This window comes from Polistes dominula, unplaced genomic scaffold, assembly GCF_049000335.1.
Source record: "Polistes dominula isolate Pdom_NZ unplaced genomic scaffold, Pdom_raw_medaka contig_24, whole genome shotgun sequence".
Classification (NCBI taxonomy): Eukaryota; Metazoa; Arthropoda; class Insecta; order Hymenoptera; family Vespidae; genus Polistes; species Polistes dominula.
In genome coordinates this window covers 6,489,083-6,515,445 of record NW_028301150.1, presented here as the reverse complement: position 1 = coordinate 6,515,445, position 26,363 = coordinate 6,489,083, and the positions used below count along the sequence as shown (strand labels likewise).

The window sequence follows — 26,363 nt, the reverse complement described above, 5'->3', positions numbered from 1 at the left end:
TCAAACGTTTTAATTCAAATGAATAATATTCATAAAAATCCTTTATTTATAGATGAGACAGTGTCGTATCGCGCAATTTAACGATAGCAAAAAAATGCTAAAGAGTCTTAATTTAATGGAAGGAGCATGAAGGTTATACTAAGATAAATATAATATCAGAGATAAGTGTTGATCAACTTTTCGAGTCAACTTAAAATATCTCGGTGTTAGAAAATAACAGAAGTTATCAAAGGTACATGATTTTTATTATCAAAGACGATTTAAGTGGATACAAATATACCGCGATTAACATAGTAATGCGAGAAACATAGTAATTAAAAAAAAATTAATTAATAGGTACTTATAAAACAAATGTTGCCTTATTGTACATAACATAGATATAAACTATCAGTAAATTTGTTTATTGCATATACAGACGTCTGTGTTTAATAGTAATATTTAATTATATCGTTTAGAATCTAGTTTGAATTTCTCTTTTTAAAATAGAGTATATGTTTAATATACTGACAATAAGTACATAATTTATTTTTCTTTTGTTACACATTATATTGAATTATTATTATTAAAGTAAAATTTCATTATTACTTCAATAAACATTTATTAAAATTGTTCTGTTATCTCAAATTATTCATTTTAATTTTGATCATTTCTTGTTCCTATGCAATATTCCTAATTGGATTTGAGCAATATTTTTAATTGAAACGTTCAATACTTTTGAATAATAGCCATTTAAAATGCTCCATTTTATGATAAACAAAAGCTTACTGTTAAAGTCACATTGATATAGTTGAGGTCAATTGATTTAATTCTGAGTGTTTAAGAATTACTGTTTAAGGGTTCATTCTGGTTTATAATTTTGAAAAAATTAATTTTTTTTTTTTTGCATTTTTCGAAAGTAGACATATGTAGAATTATCATACAAAAATTTTAGAACGATCCGAACAGTCTAAGTATATTATTTTGCGACCCAAACACAGAGATATTACAGAGAGAGGAGACAAACCATAAACGGTTGTTTAAGTGGAAATGTCTCTGCATATTATTCGGAGTGGTGTAGGAAAACAAAACTAGTATTCAGTTTTTTTCGCTATATTCTTTTTTTTTGGAAAGGAAAACTCTATGCAGAGACTAAAAGGAAAGTTTAGGAGGGTTACTTGGTATTGGTGTGCATGGTATAAATATGTTTTGCAATCTTATGGACCTCGGAAAAGGTTTAAGTATCTCTGCATATTATGGAATCGTTGACTCTATACTAATCGCGGTCAATGCTGTTTTTAATGTAGTGTCGCATAAAGCCGTCACCGAAGAGCAACTCGAAAACAAGAGACGAGGAGAACCAGAGGATATTCTGTCTGTTTCTGGCGACGGCTCTTGGGCCAAAAGAGGATTCTCTTCGTTGATTGGAATAGTTTCTCTAATTTTAAAATATAGTGGAAAAATTGTCGACGTTTCTATAAGGTCAACTTACTGTAAGGGATGTGAGATGTGGAAAAAAAAAGTGAAGGAAATAAACTATCTTGCCTGGTACGAACAGCATAAAACGCATTGTACGATAAACCATGAAGGTAGTGCCGGGAAGATGGAGGTTGATGGTATCGTGGAGATGTTTCTTCGATCACTCAAGAAGTTCTCCGTAAAATATGGTTTTTATATCGGCGATGGCGACACGAAAACTTTTCAAATGTTGCTAAATGTTTTTCCCTACGGCGAAGATTTTGTTATCAAAAAATTAGAGTGTGTTTTACATGTTGCCAAACGAGTTTTCAACCGTGCTAATGAAGCACGAAAAGCACTGATTCAAAAGAAAAAAGCTTTGAAACAAGCGGAAGCCAAGAAACCTGCTGCAAAAAAAGGACCGAAGAAAGTTGTAAAAAAGAAAAAAGTTATTAAAAAAAGTGTTCCAGTGATTAAAACTCAACGATTGACTATAAAGTTGATGAAGGAATTGTCAACTAACTATGGGTTAGCTGTTCAAAGAAATAAAAATTCAATTGAGAACATGAGAAAGGAAATTTGGGAGGGGTACTATCACAAAATTTCTACTGATGATGACCCGCAACATACATACTGTTCTAGCAACTGGTGTAAGTATCGTAAAGTTGAGGCAGCTAAAACCCTTGATACTTATAAACATCCTCCTCCTCTCGCTAAAGATGTCCAAGAAGTATTAAAGCCAGTGTACGAAGACCTGACAAAACCAGAAATGCTTGAAAGATGTTTAGGTGGCAACACTCAAAATAATAATGAGTGCTTCAACAAATGCGTTTGGGCTATGGTGCCTAAACATCTATTTAATGGTAAAAAAAATGTGGAAATAGCTTGTCAATTGGCAGCTTGTATATTTAACGAAGGTTTTGATCCAATACTAAAAATAATGCACGTTTTGGAGATAAAACTTGGCCCTATCGCAGTCAATTACGCTAGTCACCGCGACAACACGCGTGTGCGTTCAGCCAATCGTTTGAGCGGAGAATCTTTAAAAGAGGCCAGGACACAACGAAAAAAGGTTAGAGTTGAAGAAAATGAGTATTTTGAAGAAGCAGAAGGCATACTGTATGGTGCAGGCATCGCAGAATAAGGTAGAGTCAGACTTTTTAAAAATTTGTTAAAAGAAACTTTAAACGCGTTTTTCTCGAAACAACGTTTTTTCGGTTGGCGGGCATGATATCTCCGAAACTACTCAACCGATCCTTCTGAAATTTTAACCACATACTCTACACATGAATGGCTATCTCGCATGCTACAACCAAGTCAAAATATTAATTTTTACTATTTTTTTTCACAAAAAACTGCGAAAAAAATCAACGATTTTTTTTTTTTTTCGAAAAATGGCTGTCATTTTGTTTTGCTTTCATAAAAATTGATAGTTTTAGCATACCCGATAGCCATTGTCATACTAAATTTAAAACCGTTTAATTTTTTTGTTTTAGACCACCCGTTCTCAAATTTCGATGCCCGCCAACAGCATACCTTTTTTTGACGGGTTCACGTTTGTCAGCCATTTTGGATGTCAAAAAACGTTAAAAACAATAAAAAAAAATTTTTTTCTTGTACTTCTAGAGTGTATTTATCATACCCAACAACTTTCATATGTATATGTATTCTACAAAGCCTAAAAAAAAATCGTGAAAATAGCCTTTTTTTTCGGCGTAGAAACCAGAATGAACCCTTAATATATTTTCAAATTTAGATATCAGGAATTTCTCGTTGTTGTGAGGAGATTCCAAATTTCATGATATGCATATTACGAGCAAAAAATTGATTTCATAATGCACAGAAGTCTATTATTAGCCTCAAACATTATTCTGAAGTAAGTATTATCAGGTTGTTATGTCCCACAGACGAGAGTTTTTAGAAATCGTTGCTAAGTTTGTTTTAGCAACATGCATTCACAGAGTTTAGCCAGTATCAAGCAGGTTTGTTTTTCCCGAAGGATAAGTAATGACAAAGAATGTAACAATCTATGCGCACCACGTGACCAGCCCATCTTAATCGGCGTGATTTTACGACGTTAATGATGTCCGGTTTGTTGTACAATAGGTGTACTTCTACGTTATGGAGTTTGTTCCAATCGCCCGTTTCTTCATCTCGTTTTGCACCAAAGATGTTACGAAAAACTTTATTTTCGAAAACCTTAAATTTCTTTTCGTCCCGTAACGTAAGCGACCACGTATCGCTACCATAAAGGACTACCGGTAGGATGATTGTCCTGTATATTCTGATTTTTAAGCATCTAGACAGCAACCGCGAGCTGAGTAATTTATTGACCGAATAAAATCATGCATTGCCTAAATTGATTCTTTTCTTAAGTTCTTCGTTAATTTCATTCGTTTGGCTTATGATTGATCCTAAATACTTGGCTGCTTAGTATTATAGGTTTTGCGGTTCGGTAAGAAAAACACAATTTTATGGTTTGAAATACATTCTATTATTCAGTATAGTCTCCCTAAACATCAATACACTTGTTCCAACGAGATTCCAATTTATGAATTCCATCCCTGAAGTGAGAATTTGGAAGGGCTGCAAAATACGCTTCCACAGCTGTTATGACCTCATCATTTGATGATAAACGCTTTCCATGCATGATTTTTTTTAGATCTTGAAACAGATGGAAGTCGCTAGGGGCCAAATCTGGTGAATACGGTGGATGCTCCAACAATTCGAACTTTAATTCATGGATTTTAGCCATTGTCAAAATGCTCTTGTGATACGGTGCATTGTCCTGATGAAAAAGGATTTTTTTTCTTCTGCAAACCGGGTCTTTTTTCACGAATTTTTTTCTTCAGTTGGTCTAAAAGGTTACAATAATATTCAGAATTTATTGTTTTACCAGTTTGCAAGTAATCCACAAACAAAATTTCTTTCGCATCCCAAAAATCTGATGCTAACACCTTCTTAGCCGATTTCTGGACACGAACTCGTTTCAGAGCCGGAGAACCAGGTTCACACCACTCTTTAGCCTCTTGTTTTGTTTCAGATGATACTTGATAAATACTTGATTTTTCCAATGTAAAAAAATACTGTGACACGTCGATATTAAATGGCTTGTAAACAAAGAATGAATTGACAGATTGAAATGAAACTTCATATACGTTCGTATGAAGAGTGTACCAACATAACAAAAAAAAATTTTGGCTAGTAGCAACCCCCTTTCTTATCAAACCGCAAAACTTGGTGAACAACCTAGTACCTAAAGTTGCTGACGCGTTCAAAAATTTTATCCCGGACGATCAAAGTTCCAGTATTAGGCACATTCTGAATTCTATCGGTGACCATATATTTGGTTTTTTCCACACGCTTATTTGTAGTTTCAGATCTTTTGTATTATCTATTAATATTTTTGCGTTATTAATAAACGACTCTTTATTGTCCCCTAGCAAAGCAATATCGTCCGCGTATGTCAACAATTGTACTGTCCCGTTTAACTGTAGACCATCTTTACTTTTCTGCAGTTCTTTGACAGCAAATTCCAGTACTAATTTGAACAAAAGAGGTGACAATGCGTCCCACTGTGCGGCCAATGCCCCGATTATGCGGCCAAAATTCGAAAAAGAAAAGTTTCTAGTTGGAGTTTTTTCATCATTGGGTTGGCTAAAGGGATCCCCTAAGAAACGAAAACTGTTCACAGTAACGTTCCTTTCCCTAAATCCCCTCCTCAATCTCAATCGAAATGTGGCCTTTGTTCGAGCGCTACACAATTGTAGTCACAGAGCGAACGGTAGACGCGTCTTTACGATCGTGTAAAAGTTCTGGAAATAAACAAAATTAAGCAGGACAAAATGGAATCTTCAACTGAAGGTTAGTACAATATGTGAAAAAATTTCTGCGAATTAATTGTTAAATAGAAAATTGTTAGAAATAGAAATATAAGTGAAAGTTTTTTTGTATTATTATTAATAAAATTTGAATTGTAAGAGGAAAAAGTAATAGATTGCTATACATTTTGCTGCTTTAAGCTGTGTTGGAGGTTATACACATAAAAGTATTTTATCTACTAAATAAAACAAAATTCAGCTGCCCCTAGCTGCCACTTGAATTTTTATGAATTTTTTTCAAAAATGAAGTAGGATATTCGTTTCAAGAGTTATAATAATAAATAAAAGAAATTGTTGAAATATTACGTTTTAAGTAAATTTCAGCTTATATTTAGAGTGTAATCGTCAATATATATAACCTTCCCAATAAGTATATGTATAATGATATTGACTGTTGTTATTGTTTGGTAAGCTAACCGAAATCTTTCGAATATTCTCGAAACAGAAATCGGAGAGAGGTCCTTGGTTTAAAATGTATTAAGGATCATTTTGGTTTATACGCCGAAAAAAAGGCTATTTTTACGATTTTTTTAAGGCTTTGTAGGATACATATACATATGAAAGTTGTTGGGTATGATAAATACACTCTAGAAGTACAAGAAAAAAATTTTTTTTTATTGTTTTTAACGTTTTTTGACATCCAAAATGGCTGACAAACGTGAACCCGTCAAAAGTAGGTATGCTGTTGGCGGGCATCGAAATTTGAGAACGGGTGATTTAAAACAAAAAAATTAAACGGTTTTAAATTCAGTATAACAATAGCTATCGGGTATGCTAAAACTATCAATTTTTATGAAAACAAAACAAAATGACGGCCATTTTTCAAAAAAAGAAAAAAATCGTTGATTTTCTTCGTAGTTTTTTGTAAAAAAAATATAGTAAAAATTAATATTTTGACTTGGTTATAGCATGCGAGATAGCCATTCATGTTTAGAGTATGTGGTTAAAATTTCAGAAAGATCAGTAGAGTAGTTTCGGAGATATCATGCCCGCCCACCGAAAAAACGTTGTTTCGAGAAAAACGCGTTTAAAGTTTCTTTTAACAAATTTTTAAAAAGTCTGACTTTACCCTATTCTGCGATGCCTACACCATATAGTATGCCTTCTGCTTCTTCAAAATACTCATTTTCTTCCACTCTAGCCTTTTTTCGTTGTGTCCTGGCCTCTATCAAAGCTCAAACAATTGGCTGAGCGCACGCGCGTGTTGCCGCGGTTACTAGCGTAATTGACTGCGATAGGGCCAAGTTTTATCTCCAAAACGTGCATTATTTTCAGTATTGGATCAAAACCTTCGTTGAATATACAAGCTGCCAATTTAAAAGCTATTTCAACAATTTTTTTACCATTAAATAGGTGTTAAGGCACCATAGGTCAAACGCATTTGTTGAAGCACTCATTATTATTTTAAATGTGTGGCCACCTAAACATCTTTCAAGTAATTCTGTTTTTGTCAGGTCAATATCAACGTTTTGTTTTTTGCTGCTATATTCATGCAGAGAAATTTCCACTTACACCATCGCAGATGGTTTGTCTCTTCTATCTGTAATATCTCTATGTGTTTGGGTCGCAAAATAATATACTTAGACTGCTCGGATCGTTCTAAAATTTTTGTATAATAATTCTACATGTCTACTTTCGAAAAATGCAAAAAAAAAATTAATTTTTTCAAAATGATAAACCAGAATGAATCCTTAAGAATAATCAAGAAACTTCGAGAAGGATCGACTGAAGTGTTTAGGACCATTGGTGGGAGAATGTATATATAAACACGGTGAAAAGAGCAGCGATAAACCTTCTTGATTATTGCGAAGTTTTATGTTTCGGTGTGACAAGTTATATGTGTATTTCTTCTAATAAAACAATATTGTAATAAAGCAATATTGTATTGCTATTTACAAGCAATATTGCAATATGCTATTTGTTTTTTAGGTTCCAATACTTTAACTACAGAAGGATTCACGAGACTGCAATTGTTTAATGTCATAAAAAATATCCGTACATTTCTAGTTGCCGAAAGTTGCCTGTTAAACCGCTCAAATCTCTGTCCACAGAAACCATTAATTTATTATCACCTCCATCTGTAAATATTCAAGAAAAACAAGAAATGGTTGAAAGTAGCTCGGCCTCTGAGTCAGGTACAGATGTAGAGACTTACAACTGTTATGACCGCGACATCGACAATGAAAACTTTTTCTTGTAATATAATTTTATATTAATAAACTCTTAATTTGTATGTCACTATGTTTAATTTTAATAAAAATGTTTGTATCGCCATATTGCATTCCGCCATGTTGAATTTTTTCATTTTTGATAAATTCGTAGTCACAGACCCTAATAACCATAAAACAATAAGTTTGAGACCAGTTGCTAAATTTTTTTCATTTTCGACAACTTTTTTCGTATAACACGACGCCATATTGAATCCGCTATTTTGAATTTGTTAATTCTGATAAGGGATTCGTAATCAGCGACCCCAAAAATCCTCTAATACGAAATTGCAGATCGTTTCCTTAACTTTTCGAATTTTGGCCGCATAATCGGGACTCCGGCCACACTGTGCGTCCCCCTGTTTTAACCCGCTATGAATATTAAAAGCATCCCACATTTTATTACCTATTTTCACTTTACCTCTAGTTTTCTTTAGGTAAAGTTGAACCAGGTTGACCAATTTTCTTGGTATCCCCTGTCGTTCTAAGATTTCGAGCATTTTTTCTCGTTTTACCGAATCGTATGCTTTTTTGAATTCTACATAAAGTTGGTGTACCGGCTGATTAAATTCCCATTTTTTCTCTAAGATCTGCCGAATAGTAAAGATTTGGTCTGTAGTCGATCTATTTCTCCTAAAACCGCACTAGTGATCCCCTATTATCTCGTTCGCATACGGTACTAACCTAGCTAGTAAAATATTTGATAAGATTTTATAGCACGTTGGTAAAAGTGAAATACCCCGTGTTTAACCAATTATTACAATCCATTTTGTCACCCCTTTTAAAGATTGGAATTATAATCGGCTCTTTCCACTTTTCCGGCAATGCTTCCTTGTTCCATATTAATTTAATTAGTTTAAAAATTTCTTCAATCAATCTATTTCCCCCCCATTTTATTAGCTCCGCAGGAATCGAGTCGTTACTCGGTGATTTATGGTTTTTTAATTTTTTAATCGCGCTTTTTACTTCTACAATTGTCGGTTCATTGATCATAGGTTCTGCCGTGTGGAACTCAAAGTTCTCTATTTCCTAGTCGTTCTCTAATTCTACATTCAAAGTGCAAAATCTCAGTGCAAAACTCTGAGTTCTCATAGATCTTTATTCTTTTTTTTCTCTCTTAAAAACGTGTAACAGTTCGTTGAAAAAAAAAGGAAAAAAAAATTATAAAAAAGGGGTTTCTGGTCAAAATGTTAAATTAAAAAAAAAAAGAAAAAAAATTAAATTTATGTTAAGGTATGGCTGATAAATAAGACAACGCAGAGTTAATATTCAAAAGTAAGATTTATTATAAGAAACGGTGGAAAAGGAAGAACTGTTGAACAAGCCTAGAGCTAGGCCGAATACAGAATAAAGAGAGGGCGCAACAGCGCCCTGTACTAAGGGACTGTGCGGCCCATAGGAGAAGTAGGGGTAAAAAGTAGGGGTGGCGGAGTGAGAAGACATAACGTCTCTTATATACGCTATTCTTAACACTCCCTCCCGGTATGTCTCGATACTCCACAACATCTAGTTAATAGACTCTTTAAATGATTTAAACCATACAATATATTCAACATCTTTAAGTGATCAAAATCGCAAATAGATTAAACAAACTCTATAAGCAAATAACTTGTCATACTTGTTTATATTGAACTTATACTTATATTTTTTATATATAGATTTGAAGAAATTGTACGAACATTTGAAGACCTTCCGGGAGCCGAAAAAATATCAGAACTAGAGAAAAGAAATGCATTTTACAACGCGGTTTACAAGTCAGTACCAAGTGTGCAAGGTGTAGACTTCCTCAAAAAGTGCTACCAGGGAAGTGGTTTAACATATGCTCAATTGAAGGACTTTCTCACTAAGGAGGAGACAGAAAGGCTGTCATCCAAAGAACATTTAACAACCACTGCGTTGTGGACTGAGTCACAACAAAGAGAATTTAAGAGCTACTGCAAGAACTGCAAAAGACCAGGACACTTGGCATCGAAATGTAAAGAAGTAAAGAGAACCAATTGCTTTGTATGTGATAAACCTGGCCACATAGCTAAACATTGTTCGTTAGCCAGATTACCAGCTCATCGACAGCAAGGTGGTTCATCACTGAACCAGAAGGGCCGCGGGTATACTAACACTCATTGCCGAGGCAGATCAGGCAGATTTAGAGGTCAATTTAGTCAAAAGCGTGAGCACGAGGGTAGGTCTAAATCTGAAGGTGAGCGCAAGTTTGATCTAGGTCGTCGTGGAGCAAAGAGAGGCAGGTTTAGTATTCGTGGTGGCCGAAGAAATGGCCAAGGAGGTAGTCAAGGTGCTAGCACCTTTTCAGGTGAGAGTTTCGAGTGTGAGTCAAATGAAAAAGGTAATGTTCTGTTTGTAGAAAAATGTCAGCAATATCCGGATAACTTCAATTTTAATTACAGAAATAATACACTAGAACGGTTTATCGCGGACTCGGGTGCTACAGAGCATTTGTCGAACTCTAAGTTGATTTTCAAAAGATTAAATGAATCAGACGTTAAATCGATTAAATTTGCTAATAGAAACTCTCAGGCGGACTTGCAAGCAAATGGTATAGGTACAGTAAAATTGAACTTGCAGAATGGAGAAACGCGCGAATTGCATAATGTCATATATGCTAAAGATCTATCGGTAAATTTGCTCTCATTAAGAAAACTAGTAGAAAAGGGTCTAGAAGTTTATTTGAATGATAAAATAATTGATATTTACGACCCAAAGACTTGTGAGTCGTTTATGACAGGGATATATAACAAACTTTTCTGGGAAATTGAATTCAAGTCTGATAATCATAGTAGTAACGGGGTAGGCTATAATAAGAATAGATATTGTCAAAAGGCTTTCTTAACAGATGGTGAAAATGGAAACTCTCATGAACATAAGTATTTTACGAGAAGTTCTACTCGACTTCAAAATGCTGAGCAGATTGAAAAAGAATCAGAATTAAAAAGGAAATTGGAAAAACAAACTCTTCTGAAACTAGTGAGGCTTCTTTAATTACTGATGAAAATACAGAAAAACGTTTAATCTCGGATGTTGCAAGCTCTTCTGTAGAAAAGGTACAGGAAAGCTCAGCAGCTGAAAATATAGCTGAGTTAAATAGACCAGACATCTTCAATTCAGTTAGGGATAGAATTATTCATAATATTGACGAGATTCCTGAAATAGAATTATCGCAAAATGAAATTATGTCCTTGGAAGATACTAACGTAAAAATGAATAAAGCCTTGTTGTGGCATGTACGACTTGGACATGCATCGAGTAATTATCTCAGAAATTTGCAAAAACAATATCCTCACTTGAAAGATACCAAATCTGCCGAATTTAACGAAATCGTGGATAGTTGTGAAGTATGTAAAATAGCCAAAATTAAATGATTGCCATTTAAAACTTTTAGACAGAAAGCTTCCAGACCATTGGAAACAATACATAGTGATATTATGGGACCGATAAGCCCAGCTTCTTATCCCAAAGGTTACAGATTTATAGTAATATTTATAGTAATTGATGATTATTCTCGTTTAGCAATGTCTTATCCAATCAAAAATAAAAGTGAAGCGGGATCTTGCATTGAGGCTTTTGTAAAATCTGCCAGAAATATACTTGGTCGAGATGAAAAAGGTCTGTCGTTTACGATGTGACCAGGGACTAGAATATATGGGAGGTTATACAAAAGAAGTTTTGGAAAAATTAGGAGCAGAACTCGAACCCGCTAGTCCTGATACGCCCACACATAACGGAGTGGCAGAACGTTATAATCAAACCATAATAAATAAGATTAGATCGTACATGTATGATTCGAAATTACCAGAAAATATGTGGGATTTAGGAGTAAGCGCAGCGGCGTACGCGTATAATCGAACACCATATGCTAGCAATAATATGGAATCTCCGTTACATAAATTTGCACCTAATTATAGATATGATATCAATCAAATAAAACGGTTCGGATGTTTTGCCTATATTAAAGTCCAACGAAAAACGGGACCAAAGTTTAGGTACGTTGGTAGAAGAGTAATTTTGATAGGTTATACTCGAACAGGTTATTTATTTATAAAGCCAGAAGATGGTAAATTTTATGAGAGTAGGGATGCTAGGTTTAATGAAAGAATTGTTTACGGAGATAGATATAATGTAAAGAGTATTAAAAATTGGCAGGATGAAAACGTTGGTATAAACAAAGAAACCTGGTTAGTCGAATTTGATAAAGAAAACGTAGAAGGAAACACCGAGACCTCAGATTCGGAGGGAGCGCCTCCGCGAATTAAAAAAAGAGGTCGCCCTAAAAAGCAAGCTGATAATGCACCTGAACATGCTGAGACGATTGTTGATCCTCTCCCTATGGATGATGTATCAGCGAATTTCGTTTATGCTTTTAATAATTCTTTAGAATAGAAAGTTGATGAAAGCACAAGATTAACAATTGATGAAAAATGTCACGCTTTATTGGCAGAAATCAACAAAGATCCAAAGACCTATAAAGAAGCTACTAATGGTCCAGAGAGAGAACATTGGATGAAAGCAGTTGCAGCTGAATTGAAAGCTATGGGTTTGCGTAAAGTCTGGACAATAGTAGATAATCCGGGATTTGATAAGAATGGAACACCGCCAAATATTATAGATTCAAGGTGGGTGTTCAAAACCAAAGTTGATGAAAAAGGTGAGAAGCTTTACAAGGCAAGACTCGTCATACGAGATTTTAAATATCGAAAGAGTACGATTTGAAAGAAACTTATGCACCTGTTTCTCGATTGTCATTGGTCAGAGCGTTATTTGCGATGGCAAATGCTTACGACCTTGATATGTGTCAATTGGACGTTAATACTGCTTTCTTGTATGGTGAGTTGGATCAATTAATCTATATGGAAATTCCGGAAGAACTTCCTTCTTGAAGGTCAAGAGCCAAAGGATCAAGTTTGCAAGCTTAAAAGATCGTTGTATGGCTTGGAAGTAAGTCCGAAGAAATGGAATGAAAAATTCACTGAAGTTACTCTCATGATAGGGCTTGAGAAAAACTTAGTTGATCCATGCTTGTTTACCTGGAGAGATGGTAATGATTTTGTACATTTGCTTGTTTATGTTGATGACATAATAGAAATAGGTAATCATCCAGGTAAAATGTTAGAAATTAAAGAAAAGCAAAAAAGCTGAATTTGAAATGAAAGACTTAGGTGAACCGAAAGAATACTTAGGAATTAGAATTAGAAGAGATAGGAGAAATAAAATTTTGCGACTAGATCAGGAAAAACTTATTGACAAAATGCTTGAAAAATTCTTAGAAGGAAAACCCTATCCTAAGAGAACACCTATGGTTTCGAATCAAGTCCGTAATCGAGAAAGAATAGATCGGGAAGAAACTATTGCTGTACCACTGACAAAAGATTTTCCTTATAGAGAGGTCGTTGGAACATTGCTACACATAGTTAACGGTGCAAGGCCTGACATGGCATACATTACTAATGTGTTGAGTAGGCATCAACTAAATCCAACTAAGAATGAATGGAATATGCTGCAGAGAGCACTGCGTTACTTGTTGGGTACGAAAGGTATGACCTTGACGTTTAGAGGCAAAACACAAGAGTTGCAGGCTTATGCTGATGCAAGTTTCTCTGATTGCAAAGGCTCACTGACTACGTGTGGGTATGTAATAAAGCTGTTTGGTGATCCTATTGCTTGGCGAACACATAAACAGCCAAGGGTTGCTCTCTCCACTTGTCGGGCTGAATATGTCGCATTAAGTGAAATATGCCAAGCTTTGCTGTCAATCAGTCAGTCAATTGAGTTGATAATAAAAAGAAAATGGTATCCAATAAGTGTGTTCAGTGACAGTAAGTCAGCAATAGCGTGTGCGAAATCTGATGGCAATAATAAATTAAGGCACATCGAAAGGAAAGAACACTATGTTAGGGAATGCGTTAGTTTAAATTTGGTTAAGTTAAACTGGGTTCCTTCGAATAAACAGATTGCTGACATTTTCACAAAGACATTAACCTTTGAAATACATAAATATCTTACAGATTTGATTATGAATAATTAAATTGTTATCTTCTTCCCATCCAGGGAATAAATCTTCTTCTTCGCAGGGCTAAGCTGTGTAACTGAGAGTTAACTGACATTCCGTGCCAAAGATTTATCAAGTTAGATTAAATTTATTTTGTATAAGTTCAATATAAACAAGTATGACAAGTTATTTGTTCATAGATTTTGTTTAATTTATTTGCGATTTTGATCACTTAAAGATGTTGTTGAATATATTGTATGGTTTAAATCATTTATAGAGTTTATTAACTAGATGTTGTGGAGTTTCGAGACATACCGGGAGGGAGTGTTAAGAATAGCGTATATAAGAGACGTTATGTCTTCTCACGCCGCCTCCCCTACTCTTTATTCCTACTTCTCTTATGGGCCGCACAGTCCCTTAGTACAGGGCGCTGTTGCGCCCTCTCTTTATTCTGTATTCGGCCTAGCTCTAGGCTTGTTCAACAGTTCTTCCTTTTCCACCGTTTCTTATAATAAATCTTACTTTTGAATATTAACTCTGCGTTGTCTTATTTATCAGCCATACCTTAACAATTATTATTATTATTATTATTATTATTGTTATTATTAATCGACATTAGAAAATCGAAAGTTCATTGCCGCAAATACCAAATCCAGCCAGTGTTTCCGTCCCTGAGCGCGACCCCTCAATTCGCGGTTTTTTTATCCTATTTATTTACCTTTTTTTTTTGTATTACAAAAATTAATTTCCAGGAGTGCTAAGTAATATTTTTGTCTAGAAATGGGGAATGTTTCTGAATAAGTAGCTAAAAAAAAAAAAAAATACTTTATTACGTCCGAACCATCATATACGTTTTGTTTTTGGACTGTGACAAATACAAATTAACGTATAAGATACTCATACAAGAACAAAATTCCACAACATTTTGGGGCAGCGCTCAAACGATAGACCTAAAAACCCGTATTTTCACGGGATCAGAGCCTTATGTGTTAAGTTTCTCGACGTCTTCGTTTTCGGGTATCAGTTACTTCCATGAGAGTGTTTTATTTTTACTGATATACTTAATCATGATTTTTTCGATTATCTTCCCTTCTTACTTCCTTCTAAGCAGAAGAGGGCTTAGTCCACCAATTTCGTATTACGCTGTTGTATTAAATTCATCGATATATAAATATTTACTGCATGTCTATTTAAATACGTTTATATACAATTGTGAGAAATATAGATTGGTTCTAGATTAATTTAATCTTTTTATGGCATCATAATTGTTTGTCCAGAAAAATTTGGAATATTTATAACTGCTCCATTTTGAATAAGTTCTTTTGCTATTAAAGGATGGTTATTTTCCACAGCAAGAAAAAGCGCAGTTCTGCCACATCTATTTTCTCTTAGATTTATATCAGCGCCCATATTTATTAATGAGGTAATTCCTTTTAAGTTACCATTTTGAGCACAGTAGTGTAATGGGGCGAAACCTAAATAATAATCAAATATATAATATGCATGTATAAAGATATATTTAAATAAATATATTAAGAAAACATTACATTTTGTAAAGAAAAATTTTGTATAATATTAATTACTTACCCATACAGTCTACATTATTTAACAGTTCAACGGATGTAACATGTTTTATAATTTCTGGTAATAATATATAACTCTCTTTACTGGCAATTATTAAAGCTGATTCGTGTATTTGTTTAGACGACACAGGATTTGCGCCATACTCTAATAATAACTTAACGATTTCAGGTGACACATTATGCTTAATTGCCAATTCCAAACTTGTCTTCAAATACAAATGTACAAAGATTAAATAATTAATTTTATGTTAGATAAAATAAAAATTAATAATTTATTAATTTTTTTATACTTAATTTATTTTATATTTATATTATATAATTTATTATTAATTTATATTAATTTATTTTATATTTAAAGATTAATAATTAATTTCTGTTTAACTATAAGTCTTTTATTGCTACAAGAGAGAGAGAGAGAGAGAGAGAGAGAGAATAATTGTAAAAAATGTACCATTTCAAAATCCGTAGGTATGTCTATATCGATGCTACAAGCTTTGAGTACCATAAGATATCTTTTAACGTCACAAATTCTATTATTGACAACAGCTTTATGTATATTCAACATTCCGTTTTCATCCATTTTTGTCACAGTTGCAAAGTCTTTTTTTAATTGTTCAAAGATTTTGTTATGAAATGTAGTTTTTTGCGATAATATTTGTTGAACTTTATTAGCCCCACTATTTTTATTACATATATCTTTAGTAAATTGTTCTAGATATTCATTAGATTCTTGCGATTTATTTACAAGTGAATAAGGTAAATCATTATAGATATTGTTTCGTTGATTACAATTTTCATTGTTGTTTGCTACATTGGGTTCTTTTAATTTTATTTTTGAAATATCAGATACATTTTCATCAGATATATTTTCATCCGTAAGAGGCAACTTTTTATGCTCTAATAATAAATCTTCCTCTAATTTGGTGCCATTTAACGGTTTAAATTTTTTCGATATAGTTAATGGAATCGATTGCGTCCTTATAATATAATTATGCAAGGTTTCGATAGCTTTCATTGCTTTTTCTTTATTTGTTTCGTCTTTTATATAATTCGTTGTTTCTTTAATAATACTCCAACTAGAAGATAATTCATTTAGACATGGTATATTGTTGTCTAATGTATTTTCTGATTCATCTGATTCATCATTGATATTTTGAGATATAAAATTTTCATTATCGCTTGCTTTAGTAATTACAGAATTATTACCTTTATGATTTATAAAAATTAACGAATCATCGTAATTAAGATTTTTTTACAGTTATCATCCAATGACACTATATTATCTGCCTCCATGTTTTGATCTAAAGTCTTTTTACATTCAGAAATGGTTTTGTTATTTCTTTCATCTTGTAAAATATCTACAAATGTTGAGGAAACTGTGAAATCATCACCTTCCTTTTGCGACCTAGATAGTTTTTGTTTGGAAAATTCATCTGAATTATTTTCATTATTTATAGGTAATAAAAACAATGTTTTTCTTTTATTATTAATTATTTCCCCGTTACCAGACTTATGATTATCTAAATCAGGACCTTGGTCTATTATTTTATTTGCATCATTAGATATACTTACTAATTTATTTGCAATTGTAGTTAATGAACTTGTAGAATCTATAACATTTTTAGATTTCAAAAATTGTGTAGATTTAGATAATTCAGACAATAAATTTTTTTCTACTTGATCCATGTTTTCGAGTAATTTTACAGTACAGTATTTGCTTTCTTTCTTTTTAAAGTTTTTTTCATTTTTTACCAATGAACTTTGAATTTGATTGTATTCAGATTCTCCCTTTTTATTACATTCATTATTTATACAATTGTCTGTTACAATAGTATTTGCATCTTTCTGTTTTTCTTTATGAAATTGGTCATTAGTGGTAATTTTTTTAAAATTACAGTTTTATGTTTACGGATTTTGCTGTCAACATAGCTATCATCTTTTTCAGAAGATATTACATTAGTTAAATTCGATAACTTAATATCATTTTGTTTAACTTTCATTGATAGAACAGGTACTACAGTTACAAATTTTCTGGCATTATCTTTTGACATTAGACTTGATAATAATATAGATTTTCTTAAGTTTTTATATACATTCCGTTTTAAGACAGATTTACCTTTTATGTTTTTTAAAGGCAATACTTGCGCATTAAACTCTCCCAAATCTTTACCACTCGGTGATTTTAATCGTAACTTTTGAAATTCACCTTTCATCTTTGAATTAATTTGTGATGAAGTTTTTATATTTGTCGATATCAATGATTGCAAGTATAAATTTGTTTCTACCCTTTTGTTGGATAAATCTTTATTTTTATTTACTGAAGTAATACTAGGATACTGTTGCCGTAATGGAAATTCCCTTACTTCTGTTACTGACAAATTTTCCATATTATATAACTTCTTGATAGTAAAAACTCCCATGCATTTAATTTTGTTCTTATATGTCTCTTTATATCTGTAAAATAATATTCGTCAAATCATTCATTAATATATCAAAAATATAATACAAATGAGTGTCTCAAAAGGAAAGGGAAAGTCCCCAATTCTAAACAAAAATGATATTTTTACACCTTTTCTTTTCAGCCACTCGCATATAATTAATCTCGAGTTAACCTATAAATAATATTACCAATAAGCTGTGTACTTTTTAAAAATGATTTATAACGTGATTACTTTTACCACTTACCACTAACGAGTTAATAACAGTAATGTCAATTATTAATTATACAATATATATTCCAAATTCAATCATCTAGGTTATTTAAATTGTAAAAATTCCTGATAAATAAGGGAATTACTGCAAAAATAAGGGGATATCCCTATGCTTAACTCTTGACATTATTACCAACTTAATTTCTAAGACGAAAGCAATTCGAGTTCCATGCTAGCAGGCTACGCTATTTTCGCATTGAATCGCATGATACACTGATTCATATTGAATTTTAATGTTAACATGTTAAGCATCATGCCGATCCTGAGGGGATTCCCCTTTATTAGGACGCATCTGCATTACGAATAAAACGATTCCGCGATTAAAAGATTAATAATGATGCTGAATTTCTATTGATAGCTATATAAGCATTCATTATTAGTCAAAATTTTAAATTTTTTTATTTTATTATACCGTTTAATATAATATTGTTGAAAAATATATCAGGTTTGTTAACATCTATGACGTATAATTACAAGTTTAGCTATCAAAATTATAGAAAATAAACGTAAACAAAGGTAAAGCCTAGTTTATAGACAGATTTAGGGTTAGCATTAAATTCCCTATGCACTAAGTACAATTGTAAAGATTGGTATGAAAAAATTAAAAAATATAAGAAATTGTATTATTTTTGAAGATAATTTTAATAAAAGTGATTTAATTTTACTTGTAATATAGGTCTTATATTTTTGTTACAAATTTTGAAATAATTTACCAACTAAGCATCACTGACAGCAGTTGTTCGTTCTGTCATGGTAGCCAAATAAATTTTTTTAAAACTAATGCAAATAATACCAACAACATAAATTCTATTAAATTACTCGTACTTCTTTTAATTACATTTTAATAAGATTCAATTAAATTTCGTATGAATGTCGTTTTTTATCAATAATAAAAAGAAAAAAGTAAAAGAAGAAAAAGAAACTGTTTCTATGTATCGATATCTATGTTATCTATGTATTTGGTAATAAGAAAAATTGAAAATTTTTTTAACAAAATTCAATGGGAACAAAAATGAGCATAAATAAAAGATGGGCCTGCGAACAATTACAATAACGGTTTATTATTTCAGTGCGGGAAACGTGTTCAGCGTTCAAAAACAAAAAAAGAAACAGAAGAGAAGGAAGAAAAAGAAGAAGAAGAAGTAAATAATTGATACAGGATCCCTAGACTACGTTTATCGGTTGCGCGCATGTGTCTCGAGTCTGTTTTAACAGTCGAAATCGAGATTCGTTTGATATCGTATCCTATCATAATATTATTATGTTGTGTAGCGGCGCTCTTAACCGCTTTGTTTTTTTCTTTCGAGTTAGAAGCATGTTAAACGTATCGTATTGTGGATTAATAATCTTTTATAAAGATATAAACAAATTGCTATATAGGTGACTAATTTGTACAATGATCCGTAGAAGATATGCAATATGTACGTAAATACACTAAAAGGAATTTATCGGAGTCTTCTAAGGTACGTTAATCATAAATAATTCGAAAAATAGAAATAAGAAATTTAACTTTTTTTACTTCTTCAAAGGAGTAGACAATTTACATTTACGTATAAATTTAATTTTAAATATTGTATCTAACCGTTATCTATAATCATTTCTACGCTACGTGTACGGTACACTTTCAAAATGACGTTTTATTACTCCATATTACTTTGACGGTTACACCTTCGAACGTTCCCATTGTTTATTTTGTGAGATAGATTTTTATTATTATTTATTAGCGACATGTGATTATTCATGCGCGTAAAGTTTTTTTTCCTTTTTCTTTTTTTTTTTTTATTAAGTATTTATCGTCTATACGACAGGTGATTTTTGTCGCTAATGAGAACTTTACTATCATATTTATATGTTATTTTTATTTTAATTATTTCGTCATCTCGTGTCTCAACTAATTATTATTTAAAGACTGTTTATATCTAAATCATTATTTTAGTAATTATTTCAATGATTTCTAACGAATTATTAATACTCATATCACACAGAGTATAGTAATTTAAGTGTAATTATTAAATAATAATAATAATAATAGTATTATAGGAAATTTCCAATATTTAATGTTTGCTTTTACTTATCTCTACATATGACCCAACACATTTTTCAAGATATCGTTCAGTAAATCCATCATCAATTTGATTCTTTGAATATATATTTTTCTTATGTCAAAAGTAAACAAAAAATTAAACATTTTACAATTACTTATATAAGTTTTAAAATGAGTAATATTTCAATAATTTTGTTAATCACTTTTGCAGATGAATGTTCGGCTGTATGGAATAGCTGGAGCCATTACAATACTTTTTGATTGCCATTTTTGGTCTAGGCGTGATAGTTAAAATTTTTATTTTTTTGCTTGTTTTAATACTAGGGTAAATATACATTTATGTATTTATATTTCTTTTTAAATGATATTAATCCTTTGAGCGTTACAAGTGCATATATGCGTTTGTTGATATGAATGCAGAGAATACAACAATTTATAGGCTTTGATAATTGTTTCTATTCTTGTTGCACCTAGGATATGCTTAAAAATAATGTTCTCGTATTATTTCATTCAGAAGATTAACAATGATAACTTAGTTTTAGTTATTTTAATCAATTGATAGAGCTTATGCTAGCCAAAAGGGATTCCATACCAGCAAAGTGCTTTGCCTAAGAGTATTTAGCACTCAAAGGGTTAATAAATATATAATAGAATATTATACTTACATTTAATATTGTTATTCTTTGTTGTTTATTTTAGAATAATGATTTATGTAAATAAAATAACTACTCTTAGCGATAAAAATTCTCTAATATCAGAGCGGGAGGAGATAATCAAAAAGACTGATCAATTTCGGCAGGTATATTAATACTATAAAATTATTTCTTTATATATTTCTTTTCTATTTTAATTTATATTACTTTTGTTTTTTATTTACAGTATATTTTTAATTTATCCAAGGAAAAGATTACTTTTACATTAGATAGAAGAATAACTGGCAGCTCTATTATTGATGAATCTTTGCAAGTACATATATATATATATATATATATATACAATAATTATTAATAATCTTTCCGCTTAACACGTTACTTGCCAAGTTGCTATCAATCAAGTGTCATTTCTACACTATATATATATATATTGGAAACAGTACATAGTATAAAATTTAATAAATTATATCGTATTATTTGGTCATAGAAATGAATTTCAGCATATACCAGAAATATAACTTACACTTGACAAAGAACGTGTTAATAGTTTATGTCAAATTAAATAGTACTTTAATGTTTATATTATTATTTTCTGTTAGGAAATTTTAGACTTTATCATCAGAGATTATGTGCAAAGTTGGTACGGCTCTATTACAGACGATAAAGAATTTCTCTATTCAGTTCGCAATAATGCTCAAAAAATTGCCATCAATATAGCAAATCGGTGTGTAAAATATTAAGGCAGCAAATACAAAAAATAAAAAAGGTTAAATTGGATAGTCGTTGATTAATTTTGATTGGTCTTTGCATTATTCAGCATATTTTTTTTAAAAATAGGATAAAAGCCGTCGACTGGATACCGTATTTAACTACGCGTCTTGTTGATGATGCTGCTTCGCATATGAGACTGTATCGTCAAGCTCGAGTAAGGATTAAAGAACTTAGAGCGCAAAAATTATATAAAGGCAGCGCTAGCTCTAGTACTTCAGGTGGAACACCGAAAAAAGTGCCCACACATAGGCGGAACAAAAGTGAAACAGATATATCTTGGTACACACAGTCTAAATTTTACACTCCTAACTTATCGTCTCTCATCGAACCTATCGAATTTGGAGATCAAGGCGAGGAGGAATCTTTAGAGAAAATATTCTTCGACCTTGAAGTACAAATGGAAAATAATTTGATATGTAGAGACGTTGTATGCACAAACAAATCTCAGGAGAAAGAATTATTATGCGAAATATCGGAAGGTCTCTTATATTTAATATTGCCAATGGAAGATTACAATTGTTTAACTGTAAGATATTTTTTAAAAGAATTATTAGCGAATGCCATAATTAGACCATTATTGAATCTATTCTCTGACCCTGATTACATTAATCAGGCATTTATACGGCTGGTAAGCTTGAAATGACAAGTTAATTATAACAATGTATATATGTTATTTTAATATCTAATGAGTCTTAAATTATAATTTCAGTGTAGTAAAGAAAGTGGATTACCAAGTGATATCTTTCTAACGGTAATTAGAATGACCGATAATTTGGAAGAATTAGTGGCAACTAAAAATATTATTTCTAAGGAAATAGCACATCTGCGTTCAAAAGATTTAACTGGAGATGATGATTTGTCAGCTAAGCAACGATTAAATAGTTTACTTTATTTTAAAAAAATTTTGGATGCAAGGATTGTTGGAATGCAAGAAGGTTTAGAATCAGAGGTAGATGGAATTGGCACTCAACCAGAATGGAATAGATTAATTGTTCCTGGTCAAAAATTAGTTAATTTGCCATTAGATGAATTGTTAAAGAATAATATTGCACTTAGTTATTTTATCGATTATATGACTTCTATAAATGCCGAGGCATATTTGTACTTTTATTTAAATATATACGGTTGGAGAGTATCAGCGGAGCAACAAATAGCAGATATTCACTTACAAAAACTACAATCTGGTCCTTCGACCTCAAATATTGCCACTACTAAACGTAAAAATATAGATCTAGAAAATTTAAAAGAGGCTGCTTTAAAAATTCATCAACAGTATTTAAGCGATAAAGCGTCATCTAAGTTACAGTTGGATGATGTATTAGTAAAAAATTTAGTAATTAAAATAAAAACCGAAACTGTTAAGGAAGTCTGGTTTGATGATCTTTTAGTTTGTTGTTACGAAAAGTTACAGAACGAAGATAGGTTTTTACCTAGTTTTAAAAAATCACTTGCCTATGTCAAGCTTCTTGCTGAATTAGATTTGCTGAAAGATCCAACCTCCGAGGATGATACTAAATCTTTAAAAAGTATAAATATAACCAGCGTCAATGACGAATTAAGCACATTGCCAAATTTAACGGAAAGCTATGATAACAATGAAACGAATATAACAGCAAGAAAAGAAAACAAATTGAAGTCAAATTCTTCGTTAAATTTGGCAGGTACCGTTGAATCAAGCGAATTTAAGTTGTGCAGCAATATAGAAAAAAAATCTTTAAGTAATACGAAAGATATGAAAAATATTCAGAAGGAATCAAGCATAGATTTGGATCAAATTAATGAAGGAAAAGATGCAGCTTTTTATTTAGATTCAAACTCAGATAAAAGTATTATGTTGGATGAAAATAATTGTGATTTAACTGTTATTAAAAAATTACAGCAAGGTCGATTTGAAATTACTGCCAAAATAATTGAAACTGGTATTGTTAGCGATCGTGGGAAAACGTATGGCATATATGCCGTCGCTGTTACCAAATGTTACGATTCGGGTTATCAAGAGAAATGGCACATTTATAGAAGATATTCTGATTTCTATGACCTGTATCAAAAGATAAAAGAAAAGTATTATGATTTGGCCAAAATTCCATTTCCTGCCAAGAAAGCTTTTCATAACATGGAAAGAACTGTGTTAGAAAAAAGAATGTTAATGCTAAATACTTGGCTGCATCAACTAACAAAGCCAACAGTCGTCGATGGCCACATGGGTTTACAAAATCTTTTATTAGCATTTTTAGAACAAGGAGATTACGACAAAGGTGTTACTGGAGGTCAAATCTCACGAACGGTAAATTTTCCATAAGATAATTTTTATTACAAACTTATATATTAGATTATATATCTAAAAATTTAATTATGTACTTTTTCTACAGTTAGATAATTTAATGAATCCTTTAAAAACATCTATGAAGAATGTGACGCAAGCAGTTAAGACTATGCCAGATAATATGTTAAGTACGGTAGATGGTGTTATGGATAATATAAGTAAATTTTTTGGCAATCCAAAAAAAACGAATGTATTTTATGAACACGCTAAAGTTGGTGCTAGCTTGGACGTAGAAGTAAAGATTGTTTTTTTTTATTAATTCTGTAATAATTTATCTTTACTATTTAATATAATTAATTATTTTTTTTTGCTTTCAGACTAACGATAATATTCCATTGAGGATAATGTTATTATTAATGGATGAGATTTTCGATTTAAAAGTAAGAAATCAGTGGTTAAGACGACGAATCATAACTTTATTAAGACAAATTATTCGTACTATGTTTGGTGATATTGTGAATAGAAGAATAATAGAATATGTTTCATTCATGACTAGTCCCACAAAAGTAGCCGGATATTTACGATTTATTAAGTAAATAGTTAAAATATTGATTAATCAAATTTTTAACACTATTTTCTCAGTTATACTAATGCGTATAAATTTTCAGGAATAGTTTATGGCCGAATGGTATTAAAGCAGAAAATAAACCTAATCGAGATTCGGAAACAAGAAATAGAACTCGAGTGATAGCCAAAGTAGCATTGCTCTCTTGTTTTTCAGATGATTTAAAGCATATCATAGGTAGCGAAACAACAAGACATGGGCTTCTAAGGGTGTTTGAATTATTTCAACAACCTGTATTAAATAGAAGATTATTATATGTATTACTCGAAGGAATTTTAGAAACATTATTTCCAAAAAATAATTTAGGAGATACGTTTAAAAAAGTCTACTCTACATCTTCTCGTTTGAAGGATAATAAAACGAAAACGTAACGGGTTTAAGGATGAGAAAAAGATCCAGATCTTTTGAAAGTGAAATTAAATAATTGAGACGCAATCGTATCTAATTTGGACTCGATAAAAATGTTTTGCATTAACAAATAATGAACTTGAAATAAAATGAAAATGAAATTACACACTTTCTAGAATGGATCTTCAATAATAATCTAATATATTTATATATCAGTTACAATATATTGGCTAAGACCAATTTAATATTTAAGATAGATAAATTGAAACATACGTTATGGTTTCTATAAATTATCTCAGTATCGCGTTGTATTAATTTATATATTTGATTTTTTCTTTGTTCGTTTTGGTTTTTTTTTTGCGTATATTTTTCATTGTTATTTGATATTTATATTAAGAAATATTTTGGAATTTAATAATCTACATTAATATTGAATTTTACTATAATCAGTTCAATTATAAGTAGTCAACCGCCTTGCCTCATTGAAAACTAGTTCTCGTTAGATCACTAAAGTTAAGCAACGATAAGGTACGATTAGTACTTGGGTGGATAATCTAATGGTAAACAAATCTGGTAGTAAACTTGGAAACACCATGTGCTGTTGATTCCATAGAAAAACATCGGTAGTGTGAAAGGTGTTGTTAAGGTTCCTTAAACTCGTAAAAGGGAGAGTAATAATGATAGATGGAAGTATAAATATGAGGCGAATGTAACCAAACTTAATTATTTTACAACCTAATAAAAAAAACATAAGGAAATTATCTAAATAATAATATCATAACAGCTATTATTTAATCTAAGAGGGATCAAAGTAAGAGTCAGATAATCTTACAATTTGGTAATATACATATTTAGTAGGAAGTAAGTACTTGTAATCTAATGGCCAAGAAAATGTTATTATATGAGTTTGATGCCGTCTAAAGAGATCTTTATTGAATTAATATTATTGACAATGTAATAAGAATAACACAAACATTCCCCATTTGCATTTTAATATACTTATGGTTATGTAATAATTGTCTTCTTACAAATAATCAGGATTGACATAAGATAAAAATACGTGTAACTGTCCATTCAAACTCCCATAATATATGAAAAAATATGTGATTATAAAAATAATTTATATATATATAAATTATTTTTATATATAATAAATATAATATATATAAATATATATAATATATTATTATATAATAATATATTACATATTAATAATATGTAATCTATATATATATTAAATTCATTAACCCCTTAAGTTTCACGTTCGATTTAACTCGAGCGGCGTTGTATCACGTTGAACCAAAACTAATTTTTGCTGGCCGGTTTTGTAAAAAAAAATTGTTCCTTAAGGGGTTAATTTATAAGAATACCAGAAGATTGTGTGTGCCATTAATATAGCAGCAATAGTTTTATTTGTTAAGTAAATTACATGGTCTTCGAAATAGTATTTAAAAGAATTTACAAGAAAGAAGGAAAAAAGAAGAAAACAAGCATAGCATATATTTAAAGACTTATATATAAATATAATTTCTGTACAAAGTGTTGTATATTAATGTTATATGTAATTTCTCACGTGTATATATACAATAATTTTTATTCCATCAAAGAACCATGTTTAAAACATTTTACTTATTAAAATGAATTGTTTATAACTTAGAAATGTTTCATTTATGATATTTACGAAACTCTAACAAGGTGGATAAAATATATATTTAAATATTTTTGTCTTGTAAAAGAATATACGATAAAATTATCTATGCTGTGAAAATCAGAGGAATAGTTGAAAGATGAATTACACAAATTTTTGTCTAAAGCTTGCGTATGTTATAATTTTTTTCTCAATTA

General features: G+C 31.1%; 3 protein-coding genes across 5 annotated transcripts; 2 read left to right on the top strand and 1 right to left on the bottom strand.

Annotated features, from left to right (window-relative positions):
* The first annotated feature begins 806 nt into the window (after positions 1-806).
* On the top strand, positions 807-9,236 carry LOC149030836 (uncharacterized). 3 transcript variants are annotated; one of them, XM_089177757.1, is made up of 3 exons: positions 807-2,579; positions 2,931-5,298; positions 7,245-9,236. In XM_089177757.1, the coding sequence occupies exon 1, from the start codon at positions 1,181-1,183 to the stop codon at positions 2,576-2,578; it is 1,398 nt and encodes a 465-aa protein (XP_089033883.1). In that variant the 5' UTR covers positions 807-1,180; the 3' UTR covers position 2,579; positions 2,931-5,298; positions 7,245-9,236. The 3 variants fall into 3 exon arrangements, with proteins under 3 accessions (XP_089033883.1, XP_089033881.1, XP_089033882.1); XM_089177755.1 differs by having other exon boundaries at positions 808-5,298; positions 7,245-9,233; XM_089177756.1 differs by having other exon boundaries at positions 808-5,298; positions 7,367-9,232.
* A 5,452-nt stretch (positions 9,237-14,688) lies between these two features.
* Positions 14,689-18,170, bottom strand: LOC107066564 (uncharacterized). The gene is given in 7 exon segments (XM_015321307.2): positions 14,689-14,995; positions 15,108-15,309; positions 15,555-16,332; positions 16,335-16,986; positions 16,989-17,557; positions 17,673-17,715; positions 17,789-18,170. Coding segments are annotated over 6 exon segments (2,448 nt in total). The 5' UTR covers positions 17,696-17,715; positions 17,789-18,170; the 3' UTR covers positions 14,689-14,771.
* Positions 18,171-18,607: 437 nt separating this feature from the next.
* On the top strand, positions 18,608-26,171 carry LOC107066565 (sorting nexin-13). Its single transcript, XM_015321309.2, is given in 11 exon segments — positions 18,608-19,277; positions 20,070-20,111; positions 20,113-20,183; positions 20,558-20,657; positions 20,738-20,824; positions 21,111-21,235; positions 21,349-21,910; positions 21,992-23,566; positions 23,652-23,840; positions 23,923-24,137; positions 24,214-26,171. Coding segments are annotated over 11 exon segments (3,345 nt in total). The 5' UTR covers positions 18,608-19,226; the 3' UTR covers positions 24,542-26,171.
* The last annotated feature ends 192 nt before the right edge of the window (positions 26,172-26,363 follow it).